General features: G+C 57.1%; 2 protein-coding genes across 2 annotated transcripts in view; one reads left to right on the top strand and one right to left on the bottom strand.

Moving 5' to 3' along the window:
* TTBK1 (tau tubulin kinase 1) overlaps positions 1-21105 on the top strand; it is a 35349-nt gene that overhangs the window by 1236 nt on the left and 13008 nt on the right. The window contains exons 2-12 of the mRNA XM_040249045.1: positions 3943-4090; positions 4338-4411; positions 4609-4749; positions 5701-5805; positions 6217-6282; positions 6699-6791; positions 6877-7002; positions 8311-8465; positions 9526-9757; positions 9995-10173; positions 12792-13353. Of these exons, the coding sequence (XP_040104979.1) occupies positions 3943-4090; positions 4338-4411; positions 4609-4749; positions 5701-5805; positions 6217-6282; positions 6699-6791; positions 6877-7002; positions 8311-8465; positions 9526-9757; positions 9995-10173; positions 12792-13353 (1881 nt within the window). The remainder of the gene's footprint in view (positions 1-3942; positions 4091-4337; positions 4412-4608; positions 4750-5700; positions 5806-6216; positions 6283-6698; positions 6792-6876; positions 7003-8310; positions 8466-9525; positions 9758-9994; positions 10174-12791; positions 13354-21105) is intronic.
* Positions 2615-3004, bottom strand: LOC120870095 (40S ribosomal protein S15a-like). The gene has a single exon (XM_040249643.1). The coding sequence runs from the start codon at positions 3002-3004 to the stop codon at positions 2615-2617; it is 390 nt and encodes a 129-aa protein (XP_040105577.1).

The following is a 21105-nucleotide window of genomic DNA, read 5'->3' as shown; positions in this document are numbered from 1 at the left end:
ATCAGGGTCTGGCAAAGTGAGGCGTGTTCCTCCAAGACCCCAGCCCCAGCAGGTTCTGCTCAGGGTAGTTTCTGGCAGATTGGGGGCAGGAGGACTTTTGCACTGAAGAGGTGAGAAGAAGAGGGTGTTCACCAGCATAATGAGTTTGGGTTAGAAATTTCCTGTGCTTTTTGAGGGAGGGGGTAGGAGATGAGTGGGGAAAGAAGTGGTGGAGGTCGGGTCGGGTCGGTTCGGGGGACAGGGAGCAAGCCCTTAGTCTTTGCCAAGGTGAACTCTCTTTCCCCTCACTCCGTCCCTGGACCCTGGAGAAATAGAGAGGGCGGAGTGCCAGATGCACCCCCTCAGCCAGTCTCCAGGAGGGCCAGGAGTGAGGCACAGCTCAGGAACCAAGAACAAGCAGCCCAGATGGTCTATGCCAGGAGAAAAGGAGGGTCCATGCACTAGGTGGAGTATTTAAAAATGACAGCTTTCTTCTTGAGGGGTGCCTCTCAGAATCAGAATAAACAACTATAATGACAATAAAAACTTAGCATTTATTTTGAGCACGTACTGTGGCCAGGTGATGTGTAAAGTCCCTTACATGCCTGTCCTCAACAACCTATGGGATAGATACCATTATTATTCCCACTTCACAGGTGTGGAAACTGAGACACAAAGATGAGCTAACTTGCCAGATTCCCATGACTGGCTGGTGAAACCAGGTTTATCTGATTGCTGGTGCAACAGTCACAGAGCTATGCCATTCATTTCCCAAGAATTAGCCTCTCCAAGAATCAAGATCACAGAGCCAAAGGATAATTGTGACCTATTACAGTCCCACTCATTTTACAGAAGGAGAAAAGCAGAAACTCATCCTGGGTCACCCAGAGCTGGCCCAAGAAACCAGGTTTCCTTTTTCCTAAGTGAATGCTGGTCCTATTGTGTCCTATTGTATCGAGGTCCTTCAGCAGTGGAGGGGCTCCTGAAAAAATGTGGGAGGGAAGGAACAGGGTCTAGTTGTGAGAATGTTCCTGTTACTGGGCATGGGCAAAGCTGTTCTGTGACTTTTGTGGGGCTTGGGCAGTCAGTTTTGCCTCCACTGGCCTCTTCAAAAATAATAAAGTACTAAAAATTGCAATTGTGTGATTGCACTGATATAATAAGGAATAAATTAATATTATATAACAAAAATTTTATCTAAAAGTTTATTTATTCCCCTTCCGACTTTAAAAGAAATTAGAACATTTTCATGGCCTTCTAAAAGTATTATTAGGGAACTAGCCTCTGTGCCCGGTGTACTCTCCTGCCCCCAGAGGTTCTGTAATGGGTGGGTAGGGGTGAATAGGGAACTAAGAGAGGAGAAACACTGGAAGTGGAGGTGGTAGAGAAATACCCTTTGGTGTCCTGGGAAATTCGGGAGTAGGTGTCAGAAATGTCTTGGGTGCCCCGAGCCCTCCTTACCATCTCTAGCAAGCATTTTGGAACCTGGCAAATCTGGGCTTGAATCTCAGCACTCATACTGTTAATGCCAGTATGGTCAACAGCTCCTACAAAATTGCAGTTAAGAGCATGGGTTCTGCGTTAGATTGCGTGTGTTAAGTCGCTTCAGTCATGTCTGACTCTTAGCAATCCTATGGACCGTAGCCCGACAGGCTCCTCTGTTCATGGGATTCTCCAGGCAAGAATACTGGAGTGGGTTGCCATGCCCTCCTCCATGGGACCTTCCCGACCCAGGGATCAAACCCGGGTCTCTTGCATTGGCAAGAGAGTTCTTTACCATTGCCTGGATTTAAATGAAACCTGGCTTTGCTACTTACTAGCAGTGCGAACTGGGGCAAGGTACTTAACTCTCTGCACCTTAGTTTTCCTTTTGTGCAAAATGACAGCTCCTGTGAGTTGTCGAGAGCCTCTGGGGATGAGCTGAGATGAAATCTGTGAGTCAGGAGCAGACGGAACAGAAGGGTGCTTGTTGTACCCTCTCCCTTGCCCTTTTCTCCATATTGGAGAAAAGGAATTCCATAAAGGAATCTAGAAGATACTAGACTCTCCCCTGAGTTTAACGTTACCCAGAAGACCTGCCATGGGTTCGCTTGAGCGGGCCTCTGTTTCCTCCTGTTCAAAATTCTTCTAGAAGCCTGACCTTACCTTTTATCTCAAGCAGAGAGGGACCCTGGTGTCTCCCTCTTCTTCCTCCACCCTCTTTCTTGGGCACAAGAACCCAACCAGCCTTCCACTTGTCTTCTCAATCTTCCAGGCATCCTCCTCTCTCTTTCTAGAGTGTTTACCACTGTGACCCGCTGGGAACTCCCAGTCCTCAGCTCTGCCCTGCCCCCTTTCCTCCGCCGTTCCCATGTTTCAACCACCATTAAACATTTATTGGGCATGTGAGTGCTGAGTAAATGCTACAGGGGGAGGGTTCGGAGATGCGGGAGGCTCAGAGTCAGGAAGCCCAGCTGCGGCTGTTGTGTTATAAGCCAGTTACAAGCCAACAGGACAGGAGTAAGGGCTCAGAAAGAGAGCAGGCTATTCATGATGGATGGACTTCCTTGGGAGGTGAGAATGGAACTGTACAGCTTTCTTGCTTTCTTTCTTTTTTCCTAGTGAGGCATTTTATTTGCCTGGATGTGTTACAACCCTAGAAAAAGAATCTCAGGATTTTCCCTCCTGTGTTTTTTTGTCTTGCTTCCTCACATTTCATGATGCCGGCTGGGGTTATCAGTACAATGAAACCACACTGATGGAGCGGGAACAGGTTATTCTGCCATTTTTCTAGATCTTTGAGTTGCTCCTCAAATCTGGGGCTGATCCCCCTACACTTGTCTAACCTACCTATGACGTTCACAACAATTTTGCCAGCTCTGTGAGCACTGATGATTTCAAGCTCCCCAATGTAACCATGCTTCACCATCACAGTTGGAAACTGGATGATGACTCTAGAGCATAGCTTGTTAAGAACCTGGCATCTGCTTCTCTTTTTGTCATTGTTGATGCTCTTGAGAGCATCAGCCAGAACCTTCATGCACATCACTTTGGTGGCGAGGAAAGATAGCAGAAACGTGTGCATCTTTCTTGAACCAAGTAAGTCCCCACTTAGAACTCAGCACCTTCTCCCCTGTTCCCCCATCTTTGCCAGCAGCATCCTCACTCTCCAAGAGCCTTGGGCCCCCGACTTGAAATGACTTTTAATCCTGCCCTCTAACTCAGCTTTGCTCATCTCCCCTGGCCAATTCTTCCTCTCTCACAGTTCTCCCCTCTGTCTTTTCTCACTCCCTGCCTGGGGATGCTGGAGGAGGGGGGCCCAGAGGGTCAGAGACCCACTGCAGTGCTCCCTGGGAACACACAGATTTTCTCCAAACTTCCATCCCCACCATGTTCCCTGGGAGAGGAGACTCACCCTGGTTTTGGGCATCTGACCTTGGGCCTCAGGAGTGACGTGGGCAGAGAACACCCTTTGCTGAGTACCTGCCCCTCCAGACACTCTCCTCGAGATGCTCTCTGCCCCTGGTGTCATCTTTCAGGAGATTGCCAACCCCAGAAAGGGCTGGCCTCCCTGGGGGACCCACCTGAAACTGCAAGGTTCTGGAAATTAGTTTTGCTTCTGGATGGAGGCTGCTCAGTCTAGGTGGGGGATGGGGAGAGCATGGTATTTATGTCCTTTAAATGGCTCACAACAGCCCATTATCTCTTCAGAACCCTGCCTGGGTTTGTCTCCATATCTCTGTGGAGTCTCAGGTCTCATAACTTTCCCCCCTGCCCATGTGATGTGTGGCCCTGTGTGTGTGTGTTGGGGGGAAGAGTTGCTGAGCTGTCTGTCTCTAGCACTAGGAGAGCAGGTGGGAGCACTGGTGGGTGGGGGATCCTCTCCTTCAAGGACACTGAAGGATGTGAGCCAGCACTGGGTTGGGGGAGAGCTACTCAGCCTGATCCCCGTGCCCCTTCTTCCCCTCTCCCCTGTCTCCGTAGCTCAAAAAGATCGGGGGCGGGGGCTTTGGTGAGATCTACGAGGCCATGGACCTGCTGACCAGGGAGAATGTGGCTCTCAAGGTGGAGTCGGCCCAGCAACCCAAGCAGGTCCTCAAGATGGAGGTGGCCGTGCTCAAAAAGCTGCAAGGTGTGGGTCCAGGGCAGGCGGGGAGGGGAGGGGTGATGGAGCCCAGGGCTGGTAGGTGATGGGTGAGGGGCTATGCGACCCGAGTCCAAGAACCACGATGGGCTTAAGGTGCAGGGGGGAGGTGGGAGAAGTGGCCAGGGCCCAGGGCTGGGGGACCAGGAATCAAGAGCTCCTCAGGAGCCCACCTTAGGACTGGAACTAGGGAAGATGGAGTGGGAGTTGGGAGACCCCTGTCTGTGCCCTTCAGGGAAAGACCACGTGTGCAGGTTCATTGGCTGTGGCCGGAACGAGAAGTTCAACTACGTGGTGATGCAGCTCCAGGTGAGCCCCCACGGCCCAGCCTCCCTCTCTCTCCCCCAAGAGATCTGGTGGAGACGCCTGGGGTAGGATGGAGACTGTGGGCTCCGGAGGAGCGGGGAGTGGGCACGAGCCTTAGCGGGGTGGCGAGGCTGGGCAGAGTGTCACTGTGGCGGTGGACTGCTGGATGGCAGCTCAGCAGGGCCCCACCCTCACCGCAGGGCCGGAACCTGGCTGACCTGCGCCGCAGTCAGCCTCGGGGCACCTTCACACTGAGCACCACGCTGCGGCTGGGCAAGCAGATCCTGGAGTCCATCGAGGCCATCCACTCTGTGGGCTTCCTGCACCGCGACATCAAGCCGGTAAGGGTGCTCCCCTCCTCCGAAGCTCCCCCAACCTTCTCCCCTTTCCTGGGCCCCCTGTTTCTTCTCCAGAGCAGGAGTTGGGGCGGGGACAGCTTCTTCTGCCTGTCTCCTCCTCCTGCTCTCCATCTCCAGCACCGCCTCCTCCTCCCCGCTGCCTCCTAGGAGCACCTCTGCCCACCCTTGGCCATGCCCGTGGCATCCCCTCTCTTCTGTCCTCTTTTCTTTTCTCACCCCTGACCTGAATAGTCCTTGAACCTGGAAAAGTGAAGGGGTTGGGGAAAGATGGAGGCATTGAGGAAGAGGACCTAGGGGCTAGGGTTTGGGAAGAGATTCCAAGTAGCTAATTTTGTGACATCTTGGATCTTGGTGCTGGGGAAAAACCTCCGATTTAAAGTGGTGAGGGACTTGCCTGGTGGTCCAGTGGCTAAGACTCTCCACTCTCAGTTTAGGGGGCCCCCGTTTGATCCCTGGGCAGGGAACTAGATTCCACACGCTGCAACTAAGGCCCAAATAAATAAATAACAAGTGTTTTTTTTAAAAAAAGTGAAAACAGGCCCAGAAAGGTTGGTTGAATGGCCCAAAGTCACACAGCAAGGACAAAGCTGGCCGCCTGGTGCCACCGAGCAGGACAGCTGCCCTGGGCCACATGGTCCTGCCAGGAGTCCTGGGGGTTCCGAGCCAGGCTGGCTTCGGCTGGGCCACCTCCTGCTGTGTGATCTGGGAGAAGCCCCCAGCTGGCCCTCTGTTTCCTCCTCTCTAAAATGAGGATGATCACAGCTGCCCCTCAGACGAGGGTCCGTGACTTGCTGCACACAGTGATGTTTTACTCTCATGTGAGTGTGAGGAGGGGTGGAGGGGCCCTCACCAGAGCTGTTTCTGGTGTCTCCTGAGGTGGGCCAGGTGGGCTTGGAGCCCACAGGTGGCCTCACAGCTGCTGTCTTCCCCCAGTCAAACTTTGCCATGGGCAGGCTGCCCTCCACCTACCGAAAGTGCTACATGTTGGATTTCGGGCTGGCCCGGCAGTACACCAACACCACGGGGGACGTCCGGCCTGTGAGTACCGCCGCTCACCGGAATCCTGGCGCCCTCACCTCAGCCCCTGATCTGGGGACCCTTCACCAGCCTTTCCTGAAGCTGCCTAGACGTGTCTGGCCTCAGTGTCACTCAGCGCTGAATCCACATGCAGCCTGTTCCCCCTCCCCGTGCTTCCGCACCCTGTGGTCTGTCTGCCCACTCCAGTCAAGGGCAGATGAGCAGGGGCATCAAGCAGGGACAGGAGGCAGGTTTAAGACTGGGCTTGTGGGTCAGGTTGCTCTTGACCCACGTGATCCGGAGCGGGGATGGGGGTGGAGGTGGAGGCCAGCAGGGCTAGAGTAGGCTGAGGAGGCTTGGTAAGCAGGGTTGAGATGTGGCCACGGTCAGGGGCAGCGGGTGACATTCCTGGTGGTGTCCTCCCCTCTGCAGCCTCGGAATGTGGCCGGGTTTCGGGGGACTGTTCGCTATGCCTCGGTCAATGCCCACAAGAACCGGGTGAGTGGCCGGGCCGGGACTAGGGAAGGTAAGACAGTACAGGCACAGGTCAGGGATGGGGTGTGAGGCTATTGGGGTGGAAAGGAGCCCGAGGCAGGGGCTGGACACTGCCCCTCCAGAGACCCTGGAGGAGGGCTCCGCTGGTGTCTCCCCTTGATGTCACCTTCTTCCTTAGTTGGGGGATGCCCTCCTCTCTGTCCCCACCACAAATCTCTGGAGTATGAGAAAACTCACACAGAACTTTTGACTGAGGGATCCTGTGTGTTGGTGGGTCAAGAGTGGAGCCATGGCTTCAGGGAGACCCTAGCTCTGCCCACAGGCACCCTGACTGGGGTCCCTCAGTGAAGGGTCAGCCCCCACTCCCAGAGAAGAACCTGAGAGCTGTGGGTGACCCCGCTCCGCACCCCCACCCCCAGGAGATGGGCCGCCACGATGACCTGTGGTCCCTTTTCTACATGCTGGTGGAGTTTGCAGTGGGTCAGCTGCCTTGGAGGAAGATCAAGGACAAGGTAAGGCCAGTACAGCTGGGCCTGGGGGTGGCAAGGGCATGGAGGGCAGCTGGGGCTCCATCTGCCGGTGCCCTCCTGCCTCCAGGAGCAGGTAGGGATGATCAAGGAGAAGTATGAGCACCGGATGCTGCTGAAGCACATGCCCTCCGAGTTCCACCTCTTCCTGGACCACATTGCCAGCCTCGACTACTTCACGAAGCCTGATTACCAGGTGGGAGCCTGCCGCCTGCTCCTGCACCCCCTTCTCTGTGGGTGGCCGTCTCCAGCACCATCTATCCTGCTGAGGCCCCACGCCCCTGCCGGCTACGTCCTGAGCACCTACCCTGCTCTTCCAACTGCACGAAAGAAACTGTTCTCTGCTCTTGTAAACAGCAGTCACAGTTCCAATTTATCAAGAGCTCACCCTGCTCTCAGCGCTTTTCCTCACTTAATTCATTTAAGCTTTAAAACAAGCCTTTGGCGACATTGCGTGTTCTTCATGTTTATTCCAGCACTTAATCATTAATGAAACCAAGTGCTTTCGAGGACTTTACATCGAAACTCTGTAGGAGACCAAGTGGGATGATTGTCCCCATTTCACAGATGAGGAAACTGAGGCCTGGTTGCCTGGTGAGGAGCAGGGCAGGGCTCAGGCACACTTGCCTCCAAGTCCAGGGCTCTTTCCAAGGTGCCCTCACCACACTCCTATGGGACCTGCTGACCCTGATCAAAGAATGGGGGAAACAGTGTTCTGCCAGGACCTGCCGTGTGCCAGGCACGGCCACACCCTTCGGGAGCACGGGTAGTGTCAGGCCCATAGTGGGCCCACAGTAAAGGGTCCCGCCAGCAGAGAGAACTGTCTGGAGAAAGAGCTAAGTCAGAGCGGGAACGTCTGGGGGACTGCCACCTCCTAAACCCAGAGACCCGGTTGTTGGCAGAGATCCCTTACTCGGGTAGTCGGGAGACCATGCCCCTTAGTCCTAACTGAGCCTCATGGGGTCCCCCAGACCACACAGCTTCCAGCACACCCTGTGCTAAGTCCTGTGGCTGGCTGCTAGAAATGTAGAGGCGGCAGGTAGGCCTGTGAACAGTTCAAACTGAGGCTGTGTGGGCGAGGGAATCGGGGAAGGCTTCAGATGGGAGAGCGGTGGGCTGGGCACTGCAGGCAGACAAAGCATTCTGTGCAGAGGTATGACCCCAGGTGGTGGGTTTGGGAAACTGCTGCTGCTGCTGTGTCTGCTGAGCCGGTGGCGATGGCAGAGGAAGCTGGGGACAGGGATGAGCGGGACGCATCTCCAAGGCTCGTGTCCAGCCAGGGGGGAGCTGAAGGCCAGACGATAATTTGCATGCTGATTTGCATATCGTGTGCATGTTTTCATTTAAAATCAATGTGCCCTTCTCCTTCCAATGCTCCCTCTTGGCCCCTCCCTGTCCTGGAAGGCCCCTGTCTTCCCCTCTGCAACCCCAGCACCTGCCCCCCACCTCCTGGCTAGCCCCCGGGGTCACCACTCTGTCCTCCCGCCATCCCCGCCCCCTGCAGTTGATCATGTCAGTGTTTGAGAACAGCATGAAGGAGCGGGGCATTGCCGAGAACGAGGCCTTTGACTGGGAGAAGGCGGGCAATGACGCCCTCCTGTCCACGAGCACCTCCACCCCGCCCCAGCAGAACACCCGGCAGACGGCAGCCATGTTTGGGTGAGTCTTGGGAGGGGCGATGGCCGTGTGGGGGGGCAGATGACCCCTGCCCCTAGGTGTCACCTGGGAAGCCAGCCCTCTCCTCCTCTTCCTACCTGGACACCACCTGGCTGTCTCTCCTGTTCTCGGTGCTTGAATCCCAGGAAGTCCCACCACGTCTCCACCTTCAATCTGGGGCTGCAATGGACATCCTTATTTGGAGTTCTTGACCTTTCTGGGGAGCAGGGATCCCTGAGTGAAGTTCCCCTTGGGCCCACAGTTTGGTGATCACACATGGCCAGGTCTTGAGCCCCAGCTCTGAGCCCCTGTAGGGCTCAGAAAAGAAATTTAATAGCCCCTGACCTCGAAATGCTCTCAGTTGAGATGAGGATGTTTGTAATCCATGAGTCGGCGAACTCAGATCCAAGTGAAAAGCACAGAGACTGAGTGGCCCAGAGAGGGGTCAGAGTGAGAAGGTCTCCCCCTGCCCCACCGTCCCAGGAGTGAGCCAGGGGGCCTGCTGGGGAGACTCGACAGGACTTGCCGGCACACGTGGTGCCAGTTCTGTGACGACGTTGCTTGAGGAACTCCAAAGTGCTTCTTTCTTTGGACCCATTTCCTAATCTCCAGGGCTTCCCAGGTGGTGCTAGTGGTAAAGAAACTCGCCTGCCCGCGGGTTTTATCCCTGGGTCGGGAAGATCCCCTGGAGAAGGAAATGGCTCCCCACTCCCGTATTCTTGCCTGGAGAATCCCATGGACAGAGGAGCCTGGTGGGCTACAGTCCATGGGGTCATATGGAGTCAGACATGACTGACGCGACTTAGCAGGCATGTACGCCTAGTCTCGAGGAATCAGGCCAGCAAACTGCAGTAGGGAGCTGGCAGGGCCACGAAGCAGCGAATCTCCTAAATAAACAGGTGGTGCTGTAGCCCGCCTCCAGAGATGGAGATGGGCCTATGGACGCCCCCAACCTGCCGGACCTCTCCTGTGCCCCCGCGCAAGGGTGATAGGTGGTCTCCAGGACTAGAGGAGAGGGCAGCCCCCCACCGGCCTTGCCCACGCCCCCTCCTGGCCTCTACAGGGTGGTCAACGTGACGCCAGTGCCCGGTGACCTGCTCCGGGAGAACACCGAGGACGTGTTGCAGGGCGAGCACCTGAGTGACCAGGAGAATGCACCCCCGCTCCTGCCTGGTCGGCCCCCAGAGGGACTGGGTCCCAGCCCCCACCTTGTCCCCCACCCCGGGGGTCCCGAGGCTGACGTCTGGGAGGAGACGGATGTCAACCGGAACAAACTCCGGATCAACATTGGAAAAGTAACTGCAGCCAGGGAGGGCAACATGGGTGGCCTTCTCCCCCTACCCCCTTGCTCCCCACCCGTGGCTCCCTCTCCCCAGCCACCTGCCTGCTCACCCTGCCTCCTTGGCCTGGCGCCCTCCCAGAATCACTGGCACCCAGTGCTCGGACCTCCCGCTCCCTCCTTCGCCCCGAGAAAACCACTGCCCAACAGCCGCCCCATCGGCCCTGGCTCATGGGACTCCCCTGTCCTGCAGACCCCTGCTGTGGTGGAGGAGGAGCAGAGCCGTGGTGTGGGGGTCCCCAGCTCCCCGGTGCGGGCTCCCCCAGACTCGCCGACAACCCCAGTCCGTTCTCTGCGCTACCGGAGGGTCAACAGCCCCGAGTCCGAGAGGCTGTCCACAGCGGATGGGCGGGTGGAGCTGCATGACAGGAGGTGGGTCTGGAGCCAGGGGTGTGGTCCAGGGCCCCTGGCACCCCCATCAGCTTCTCACAGCTGGTCTGGAGGAAGGGTAATTTCCAGGCAGAGGTGGGAGACCCTGGAAGGGTTATGAGATTTACGCTTGGGATTGGGGACTTGGTTAGTGACCAGCCCTGGAGAGGGGGTGGGGGTGTAGAGGGCCCAGCTTAGGCCATGAAGGGGTGTGGGGTCGGGGGCAGGCATAGGAGGAGGTGAAGGCTGAGATGGTAGGTGGGCGTGCTTCCAGAACGTTTTTTCCCTAGGGACTAATTACAGAGGTCTCGGAGCAACTGGGGAAGCTTCCTCCAGCTCCAGGGGAGGGGCCTGGAGAAGATTCAGCGGGTGTTGGGGGTGTTTGAGGAGGAGATGGACCAAGCTTTGGGGATCAGGGCTTGGGGGTCTGAATGTCAGGGAGGGAGGAGGGCCCTGGTTGATGTGAGGGAGTGCTGGGAGAGTTGAAAGCGAAGGTGAGCCTTTAGGGTGTGGGATGAGAGTGGCTGGTGGCGCTCGGTGGCCCGTGGCCGCCAGGGACCAGGGCTGGGTCCCCATCTGGTGGGCGAGACCACCTCGGGTGGAGAGATGACCCCACCTCCCTTGGTTTGGGGTGGGGCTTTACAGTGAGGTGGGGGCCTTCTCTACACCAGGAAAGGAGTCGCTGCCCGAGGCCCAGAATCCAGAGCCCCAAACCGGATTCTGCCCCAAACTTCACTCCACCTCCGGGATGGGCACCAGTGCCCCTCTGGGGTGCTCAAGACAGGGCAGCCCTGTGCCAATCCCTCTGGTGACCCCAGGACAGAGGGACCCAGGCCCTGTCCTGAGGAAGCCGTCAGCTCTCGCACACACACTCATATCCACAGACACTCACACTCTCACAGGTTGAATCCCCGGGATAGAAGACCACATTTTCTTCCCAGTCACCCAGAGGGTTCGGGAAACAGGGAGGAGTGAGGAAGGGCAGTTTGGAAGGGAGATGAGTGGAGGAGGGAGGTGGGAAATGCCCTGAGCAAAGACAGTCCTGGAGAGCACCTTGGTCTGACCTGGAGTGAACCCTTGTTTCAGGAGAGGAGAGGGTCAAGGGGAGATTTTCTGGAAGGGAAGGGCCAGGATCTCAAGCAGGGTGGAGGGTTGGGGGGCTCTGGGGCACTAGGGAGCAGGAGAGTGTATGAAGCAGATGGGATCAGGGTGTGCCCCGCCCTGCTTGCTTCAACCACCCCCCCACCCCATCTTCAGCCTCTCTCTCCTTCATGTCCATCAAAACAAGCCATGCTCTTAAGTGACGTCAGCCACTTAAATGGGAGTATGAATGTAAGACCTGGTGACCTTCCTTTGTTTTTTTTTAAGTTTATGAACAAATCGATAAAAATGCTGTGCAGATTAGTGTTGGCAGGACCCACATAGGCCAGGGTGGAAGGATGCTGAGAAAGGCCGACAGGAGGCTTTGATCTGTACCACTCCCCTCACAGGCTCGATGCTGGGGGAAGGATGACAGTCAGCCCCCTGCCCACAGCCTGAGTGTGAGTGAGTTCTCTGCCGTTCTCAGCAGGGCACCCTGGAATGTGAGGGAGGACAGTTCTTTCTTGTGTAGCATTCCAGAGGAATATCCTCACCTTGGGGCCAGTAAACCCCAGTTGAGAACCTCAGCAAGCCACCTCAGATTCACAGCACAGGTTAAGATAACAACGAAAGAGATGTCCCCAGGTAGAATCAGTGTCCCAGAGGCAAAAGCCAGAGGGGACCCAGCCCCTGCCTGGCAGAACTCATCACCTCCTGGGGCAGCAGACTCATAAACACACATGTGCTGTGACATGAGGGGACACAGGCAGCCCTGGAAGGGCAAACTAGGCCCCCGCCAGGGCAAACTAGCCCCCCATCAATGCAGGAGGGAACAGCTCCCTATAGGAGGTGACACCGAGCTGGGGTGGACAGCCCAAGGTGGAAGGGCATGCCGTGTGGGGAGAGTCGCATTTATAAAGGCACAGAGGTGTGAAAAATTTAGGAAAGAGCAGGTGACTTTGAGATGGGTCTGGCTAGGGGAAATGGGAAACAGGGCCTCTGCCTGGCTGCCAGGGGCCTTGAATGCCAGACTAAGGCATGTAGACTTTGTCCTGGGCTGGGGAGGGGGGGTCACTGGAGTGTTTATTGGAGGTGGTGCAACCAGCCAGGTAGGCCTGAAGGGTGATGGTAGAAGAGGCCAGAAAACCATCAGCACACTCGAGGGCCAGTGGATGTGTTTGTCTTGGGCACATTGGACGCAAGCCTGGGTAGGGTGGAAGCCCTTGCTGGGCAAGCATCAAGTTATCTTTAGGAAGATCCAAATTTCTGGGAGTGCTCTGGAGGACAGTGTTCCTTGAGCCCAAGAATTTTAATTACTCCGTGTTTAGATTCCTAGAACATAGTAAGCATTCAAAAATATGTGTTGAATGAATGCATGAGCTCTTTGCAAGGTTGGAGGGTGGCAACCCAGGAGGTGGCTGAGCCTGGCCTGGGGTGGGAGAAGGGCAGAGTCAGGAGGTCCCAGGCATAGGGCTCCACCTTGGGGTCCTTGGGGATCCAGAGAGGCTGGGCACTGAGCCCCATGTGGGGTGGCTTTGCAGGTCACGGATGGATCTGCCTGGCTCACCCTCGCGCCAAGCCTGCTCCTCGCAGCCAGCCCAGATGCTGTCAGTGGACACAGGCCACGCCGACCGGCAGGCCAGCGGCCGCATGGACGTATCAGCCTCTGTGGAACAGGAGGCCCTGAGCAACGCCTTCCGCTCGGTGCCACTGGCTGAGGAGGAGGACTTCGACAGCAAGGAGTGGGTCATCATCGACAAGGAGACGGAGCTGAAGGACTTCCCCCCGGGGGCTGAGCCTAGCACGTCGGGCACGACGGACGAGGAGCCTGAGGAGCTGCGGCCGCTGCCTGAGGAGGCTGAGGAGCGGCGGCGGCCAGTGCCAGAGCCTGCAGTCCGGCCCCGGGGACGTGGCATGCACACACTGGCCGAGGAGGACCTGCGGCTGACGCCCGCCCAGCCCCCGCCACCCCAGCTGAGCCAGGCTGATGGCCGGTCAGAGACATCACAGCCCCCCACGCCTGGCAGCCCTTCCCACTCACCGCTGCACTCCGGACCCCGCCCCCGAAGGAGAGAGTCAGATCCCACGGGCCCGCAGAGACAGGTAAGGCTGGGCTCGCACCCCACTCCCCACCCCTGATGCCCGCAGTCCTGGCGTGCAGCTGAGAGTGCTCCCGTATGCTCCCTGGGGGCTGCTGGCTAGCACCCACTGGTTGCAGCCGTGATGAAGGGAGGCAGGTTTAAGCGTCTGCAAGCATGATTGTGGAGGGCAGGGTTCTAAGTGGAGTGTCGCCTTCGGGGCAGCGTCAGCCAAGTAACAAAACAGGAGAAAGACCTCTCAGCATGGGGACAGGGTGTGCAAAGGCCCAGAGGTGGCAGTCAGAAACACTGATCGGCTTGTTGCAGCAGACGAGGCTGCAAGCTGGGTCCCGGGGCCCCGTCTGGGAGGGCCTTGGCCTTGGGGCTGGATTCTGAAGGCTTGGTGAGCCACTGAGGACAAAGGAGCCTGGCGGGCTGCAGTTCATGGGGTTGCACAGAGTCGAACACAGTGGAAGCAACGTAGCACGGCACAGCGTGGCAGGCTTTTAAGCAGGGGTGCGACAGGATGACACTGATACTTTTGAAGGGTCTCTCTGGCTGCTGTGTGGAAAATGGATTGAAGGGGCACAAACTTATCCATAGGAAGGCCACAGGGCAGGCGCAAGGCCACAGGGCAGGCGCCAGCAGGAGAGCACCCTGGTGGCGTGGAGCAGGGTGGAGACTCTGGATGTGGGGCAGAGTGGATGGAGCCTGGGGGTGTTGGGGAGAGGACCGAGGGAGTTGCTGCTGACACCGGCGTTCTGGGTGGGCAGTGGTACTGTCACTGAGTGGTTTCAAAGGGAGCATCAGCTCAGATTTGGACACAATGACCTCATGGTACCTGGGGGATGTCTACTGTGGAGGAACTGGGGTTCAGGAAAGAGATCTCAGTGAGAGATATGGATCTGGGGGTCTCGTAGTTTACAGGAGTGGGTGGTGTCACTCAAGAGGACTATGTGGAGTGGGGAGAGCCCAGGGTGGAGGCAGAGCTGGGAAACATTCACACCTTGAAAAAGAGTGAGACGAAGGGGCGAGAACACCTGGGGAGAGGGCTCCTGGAGTCGCGAAGGAGCTTGCTGAAGTGGGGCGGGGGCAGCTGGGGGTGTGCTGTGGTCAGAGCGGGCTCTGTGCTGAGGGTGAGCTCTGAGAGCCAGGATGTCGGACAGTGATGGGAGGGGAAGGAGCCAGGGCAGGAGGGACCCTAAACTGGGCACAGGGGCCGGCATGTTGGGAGCCCTGGGAGGACCTGGTCAGGTTGCCCTGGTGCCTTCTTGTGTGGGAGGCCTAAGGGACAGGACAGGGTGGGCAGAGAGGGGCCTGGTGGCGGCTGCATCATAAATGCTGGGGTGAGGGGCCACAGCACGTCTCATGGTATTCTAGTTATTATTATTTTTTGCAAATATGGGGTGTCCGAACAGGCAGAAGGTCCCTGGCCTGCTCGGGTTTCTCTGTGTGGTGCAGAGACTGACCTCTGACCCAGGAAGTGGCTCCACCACTCACCTTGGGTGCTGACTGGGGTCCATGTCCCCTCAGAGGAAGTGATGCTGGAGGGCTCATGGCCCACGTGCGTTCCCCTCGACTGTCCCGTGTGGGGGCCTGCACGTGGAAGGCTCTGGGAGATGCCAGGTGCAGGGCCGGTTCCACTGAGTGCTCAGATCGGGAGGCCTGGGCAGGAGACCCCGGTTCCCTGGAGGAGGTGGCTCCAGACAGGACTGTCTTCAGGCCCCATCCCAGTGTGTAGAAGAGACAGTCTCTAACCTGAGATCCTGAGACTGTATGTCCTGGCCTTGTCCTGGGCACTGGAAAACTGGAGGCTCAAAAAATGAGGACCATGAGCCCCCACCCTGAGAGGTCCTAGCCAGCCTGAGTTGGAGACTCAGCCAGGGCAAGGCTTGGGCAGCATGGCTATGTTGCTGACCCGGGCTCTGTTCCCATCAGAACCAGAACTAGGTAAGCAGGAGGTGGAGCAGGATCCATCTGGGCTCCCTTGATCCTCTCTCCTTCATTCATCACCTCATCATTCCACACCTACTGCGCCTCTGTGTCAGAGACCAGAGGCATCAGAGATCAGGCACACAACAGGCTGGGCCCTCGGGAGGTGCAGAGTCTAGGAAGGGGGACAGATGGCGGTGGTGTGTGTGGGGCGGAGAGAAAGCCCAGAATTAAAGTCAGGAGGCTGAGTTTAGAACCTGGGCCCTTCCAGTCTCTTCCTGGTGACTGTAGGCCAGTGGGGTCTCAGAGTTGTGCAGCTGAGCCATCTGGGAGGTTTTTCTCACCTTCAGATGCCCCCCTGGTCCTAGGAGTCAGCCTCACTTTGGGGAATTCCAGCCAAGGGGGTGAGATTTGGGGGAGCAGACGCAGGCCTGCTGTATGGTCAGTCTTGGGCTCAGGTCCTGCTGGTGGCAAGGATGGGCACTGCCCGTCTCAGCGAGCAATGGGGTCTGCGGGTCTGGACGGGGTGTTAGGTTGTGCGGGCCTTGGTTTCCCCACAATGCACAGAAGCGAGCTTGGGCAGCATTCTACAGCCGCCTGTGTGGGTGTGTCTGTGTGTCCGCACACACACATGTAGATGCACTTTCAGAGTGTCTGTAGAGCATGCAATGTGTGGAGAACCCTGGATGTCTACAGTGTCCCAGCTGGCGGGGTAGTCGCCACAGTGATGGTTTTAATGAGAATAAACAGCAGCGCTGCTCCTGAGCTTCTGTATTCTTCCCACGTAGCCCTCACAGCGACACAGTGCAGAGGCCACCCCTGTTTACAGGGTGAGGAAACTGAGGCTCAGAGGAGCTAAATATGTAGCCCAGGGTCACCAGCTGCTAAGGGGTAGAAGTGGGATTTGAATCCAGGTAGCTGGTTCCAGGGCTGTGCTTGGAGCCACAGTCTGAGGGCTGTGTGTTTAAGAGAGGATCAAGGACTTCCCTGGTGGTCCAGTGGTTAGACATGTTCACTGCCAAGGATGCAAGTTCGATCCCTGGTCGGGGAACTAAGATCCCACAAGCCATGCAATGCAGACAAAAAAAAAAAAACAAGGATGAATCTGGGACTTCCCAGGTGGTCTAGTGGTTAAGACTCTGTGCTCCCACTTCAGGGAATGCAGGTTCTGTCTCTGGTTGGGGAACTAAGAACCCACAAGCCACGTGAAAAAAAAAAAAGAGAGGAACAGAGAGTCCAGAGACAGCAGATGGTTTGTGCAGGGTCAAAAAGAACCTTTGTGGTATGTGGGTGTGTGTTTGTGTTGTGTGTGCGCACGTGTGTGCCTGTTGGCTGAGCCATGGCAGCAGGTGTGCCTGTGGGCATGTCGGTGTGTGTGGTGGTATCTCTGTGTGTGTCTGGGTGTGAGCACGTGGGTCAGGACATGTTTTGTCCGGCATTTCAGTGCAGCAGGGTGAAGCCTAGCCCTTCCTTCGCCGAGGGCAGGGGAAGAGGGAGGAGTGGACTGGCATTTTTTTTCCTTCTTTTGGTCTGGAAAGAGTCTCGAGCCTGGGTGAGGTCTCCACACCTGACTGCACATGGAATCACAGTTTGTGGAACTCCCTGCTGCATCCAGTAACGTAACTAGATTAAGTGGCTCAGGGCAGGCAGGAAGTCCCTGTAGGGACCCCACCCTACAACCTTTGTGCAAGGAAGCCCCTCCGAGTCCCAGCTCTGTCTGCTCGGGGTCTGATGTATGAACTTCCTCCTAAAAGCAATCTTTAAAGACAGGAACACTTGCACGTCTGTCACCTACCCCCGTGGGGAGTAAAGACAAGGATAATGTGGAATCAGGCAGTCTTCGAGCATCTGTCGTTCTTTGGCATGTGTACCGTGACACTTGAATTGTTTTTTTCTTACACACACCTTGATTTCTCCTCTCTGGAATTCACCGTGCAAATCAGAAGTGGCTGGGAAAGCTAGGCCAGAGGGGAGGGCAGTGGACAGAGTGTGGGATCTAGGGGAGGATGTTTACCCTCCCTCACCAGTTGTCTCTGGCTGATAACCCAGCGGGTCAACATTTCCTGAGGACATGGAGATTTGTTTGGCAGCTCCTAGAGCATTTCCCTGCCACGTGTGCAAGGGGCTGGGGGACAAAGATGAATCAGGCTCACAGGCAAGGGGGTAGGGTGCGGATGCAAAGGTGGAGACGGTGTTTACACTCAAGGGGCCACAGGGGCATAACGGTGGACTCTTGTCTGCTTGGAATGCAGCCAGCCTGCCAGGAAGCTGGGATGGCTTCACAGGTGTGACACTTCAGCTGGGCACGGAGGATGGGGAGGTGGGCACAAGTGGTGCCTGGCCTGAAAGGGCAGGACGTGCTGGAACTAAGTTCCTTTGGCAGCTGACCAAACTCTGCCTGAGGTGCTGAACTGGAGCCCCCAACACGTGCTTTGAGAAGGGTGTGAGCAACGGTGGGTGCCGCTGGCCCTTGGTATCGCCACATGGGCCGTGGACACCTAACCCTCAGTGCAGACAGGACTAGCTGAGAAGGATCCTAGACTTGGCCACGAAGAAGCAGGAGGGGAAACCATGGTGAGTGTAGTGAGCGTAAGGTGAGCCTACAGCGTGTTCTCTCTCCCCCTTTCCTGCCAGGCCCCTGGACCCCCCACTCAGTGGCCTCAGGGGCGCCCTCCTCCTCAGCCCTTTAGCCGCTGGCCCAGCCAGTTCTCACTGCGCCACCTAAAGCTTTGTAAACTGGCCTCAGTCCCAGGAAGAGCTTGGGGTCAGGATGGGCAAGGTCGGATGACAGCAAGTCATCCTTTCTGTCCCCACATACCTGGGACATGGAGCCCATTTTCTCTTTTCCCTCTGAGGACATGAGAGCATGAGGGCATGGATGGCCAGGTGAGGCGGCCAAGCCCTGCCACGTCTCTCAGCTTTAGACAGGGAAAAGCTGCCTGGGAGAAATGACTTCAACTGGCTCCTCCACCTCCCAGTCCTCTAAACTCTTTCTTCATTCTTGAGAGTGATAAACAGCTCACATGGCCCGCACTACTGTAAGGGCTTTGCATATTATAACACCTAATCCTCATAAGAAGAGTCTTAGGAAACCGTAGTTACACCCATTTTACAGATGAGAAAGCTGAGGCATGAAGTAAAGTAACTTGCTTGAGGTCACCCAGATATTAAGTGGGGGAGTGGGAATTCAAACGTGTAGTCGGACTTCAGATTCCTTCCCTTCTGCTACCTCGTCACTGAGACTCTGAGCATGGGGGCAGGGTTGTCATCGCAGAGGGCACTTAGCTGGTGTTCTCTCGACCTCATGAAGGGCACAGAGTCCAGCTGGGGAGACAGATGGTGCACAGATGCCAATACAGTTTAGAGAGGTCTTTCTAGGGGGAGGGGGCAGGATTTCCCCAGCCCAGAGGAAACTCCAAGCTATATAGAGCTAAGCCAGGAAGGCTTCCTGAAGGTGAGTGAGCAAGGTCTCCGGGAGGAGACCGTGGTGTGAGGAGGCGGCGGGGGAAGGGCGTTGGAGGCCGAGCCTAGGGGGTGAGGCAGAGCGGGAGGGTCCGCCCCTGCCCACCTGCCCGTGACCCGGCGCCGCAGGGGCTGTCAGCGGTGGGTGGCCCCCGAGACGGAGCTGTCGATCGAGTCTGTGCCTGACACCTCTTTCCCCTCCACTCTTTTGGTCTCTTTCAGTTGGAGGAGGACAGACTCTCGGGGCACTCCCTCCCGCGGTACAGCCCCCTGCGACGACTGGCGTCCTCCGTGTTCTCCTCCTCCACGCTGGAGACCGAGCATTACCCTCACCCTGGCGGCGGCGGCTCCTCCGGTTCCCTCATTCAGCGCAGCCGCTCGGCGGAGAGCAGCCCCGTGCGGGCGCCCCACCGGCGCCACGCGCCTCTGGCCGCCGGCAACCACAGACTCGTGCCCTCGGTGCTCCGCATCTCGCGGTCACAGCTGCAGCAGGTGTGGGCCCGTTTCACCCACAAGACCTAGGCTGGGCCCCCCCCCCTCCTGGAGGGGGCAGGTGGGGGGGGTGGGGAGCAGGCAGAGACCGTGGTTCCTTCCCAGGACGCAATAATCACACACTCACACACCCCGACCCTCCCTGTCATGCAATACAGCCCCTATAACGTAGGCCCAAGGTACTGTAACCCCCCACCTCTCGCCCCTTCCATCGACTCCCTCTGCTTGGTGCCAGCCAAATGGTGCAGGGAGGGGTGGGGCTGTTGGTGCAGTTTCTGGGACAGGACAGGGGCCCTGGGCTGGAGCCACCAGTGGGTCCAGAGTCCGGTGGAAACCAAGGTGTCAGGGAGAGGCGTGATGGGTCAGAGTCAGTCTGGGAGGGCGCGTATTCTGTTTAATCTGTGATCTCTTGGCATGGCTGGGCATGGTCCACCCTTGGGGAGGGGGTGCCAGGAGACGGTCCCTTTTGGTGTGCTGTGTCTCTGTCTCCCTGGGCAGGGCGAAGTGTGTGGCCCTGTGTATGAGATAGGGGCCTGGCCAGCCAGCTTTGGGGTTTGGTGGGAAAGTGCCTATATACTCAGTGACATGGGAGGAAGTGGCCCTGTGACCCAATGAGCCCTTCCCAGGCCACAGTCATGGAGGACAGTGCCCTGCCCTCCTGCATTTCAACCCAGGAGTCCTGGAGCTCAGCCCACTGTAGGCTGCCCCTCCCCCAGGGCATATGTTGCCTGGCCCAGCTCCTTAGGAGCTGGGGAGGGACGCACAGGGAGGGGTCTGGGTTCTGCCACTCAAAGCGAGCTGGGGCCTCGGGGTGATGGACCCTGCCTAGTAGCAGTGGCAGAGAGGGTGGTTGTTAAGGATGAGGTGAGACCCGTGAGCTCAGGACAAGTTCCAGACAGCAGCAGTCCCACCACTGCCCCTCTTAGAGGATGACCCCTTCCAGTGGGTGCTCAGCCAAGTGTGTCCCCAGGGGCGTTGGTGAAGACAGAACACCTGGTAGGCTGATCAGAGGGGGCTCGGGAGATGGGAGGGGGATCAGGACGCCAGATTGCTCTTTCTGCCTGTTTCTCAGCACCCAACCTGTCACTGCAGGGACCCCAAGGTCCTCTGTCTTCAGTCCTGTGCATGTCATCCAGCACCTCTTTTCCCCTGCGGAATGGGGCAGTGGTGAAGATGGCTCCAGGAAGGGCAGGGCCAGTACCGGAAGGGGAGGGGAGGAGGAGGCCTGAAGGCCTGCAAAGTGTTTATTGCAGTAAGGTCGTCTCTGTGTGTGTGCTTGTGTGCTGGTACACTTACGAGCGTGAGTTTGGTTTTGTATGGGAATGTCTGCATGTGGCAGGGTTGCCATGGAGAGATGCTCAGGCTGTGCACTGCACAATTCTATGGAGTGCCAGTTACATAGCCCCTGATGTGAATGGCACCCACTGAAGTTGCCCAGTGCTGCAGTTCTGTGTGGGTGGGTGTGTATGAGTGTGAGTGTGTGTGTCTCTTAGGGGATCAGAAAGATGATTGTGTAATCCTTGGTAGTTTCCTATGTACCTACTATCATCCTAGCTCCTCTTTCTCCCTCCTTCTTCACTTGACGTCTGCTTCCCTCCCAACTCATCTCCCTTCATCTCCTGTCTCTGGTTCCAGCAGAGGCCTCAGGGCACCTGCCTCAACCTAGGGGTGCCACAGTCAGTGAACAGTGCCCTGAGCCAAACTGTTCTCATAGGTGGTTCACCCATATGAGCCAAGCCCATACCCACCTCACTCCTTTCTCCAAAAGGATAGCTTAAGGGTAGCTGGGCCACGAGCACCCTCCCCGTTTGGGAATGGAAGCCAAAGTGGGACCCACCTCCATCCTGACTGCTCGTTTTTGAAACTCCCCAGGTCCAAGACTCTGTTGCCC

The sequence above is a fragment of the Oryx dammah genome, unplaced genomic scaffold (genome assembly GCF_014754425.2).
Source record: "Oryx dammah isolate SB20612 unplaced genomic scaffold, SCBI_Odam_1.1 HiC_scaffold_11, whole genome shotgun sequence".
NCBI classification, from domain to species: Eukaryota; Metazoa; Chordata; class Mammalia; order Artiodactyla; family Bovidae; genus Oryx; species Oryx dammah.
This window is presented reverse-complemented; position numbering and strand designations above follow the sequence as displayed.

Excerpts from the sequence above, each read along its gene's own strand:
- LOC120870095 (XM_040249643.1), bottom strand. The coding sequence starts at position 3,004 with ATGTGCATGAAGGTTCTGGCTGATGCTCTCAAGAGCATCAACAATGAC.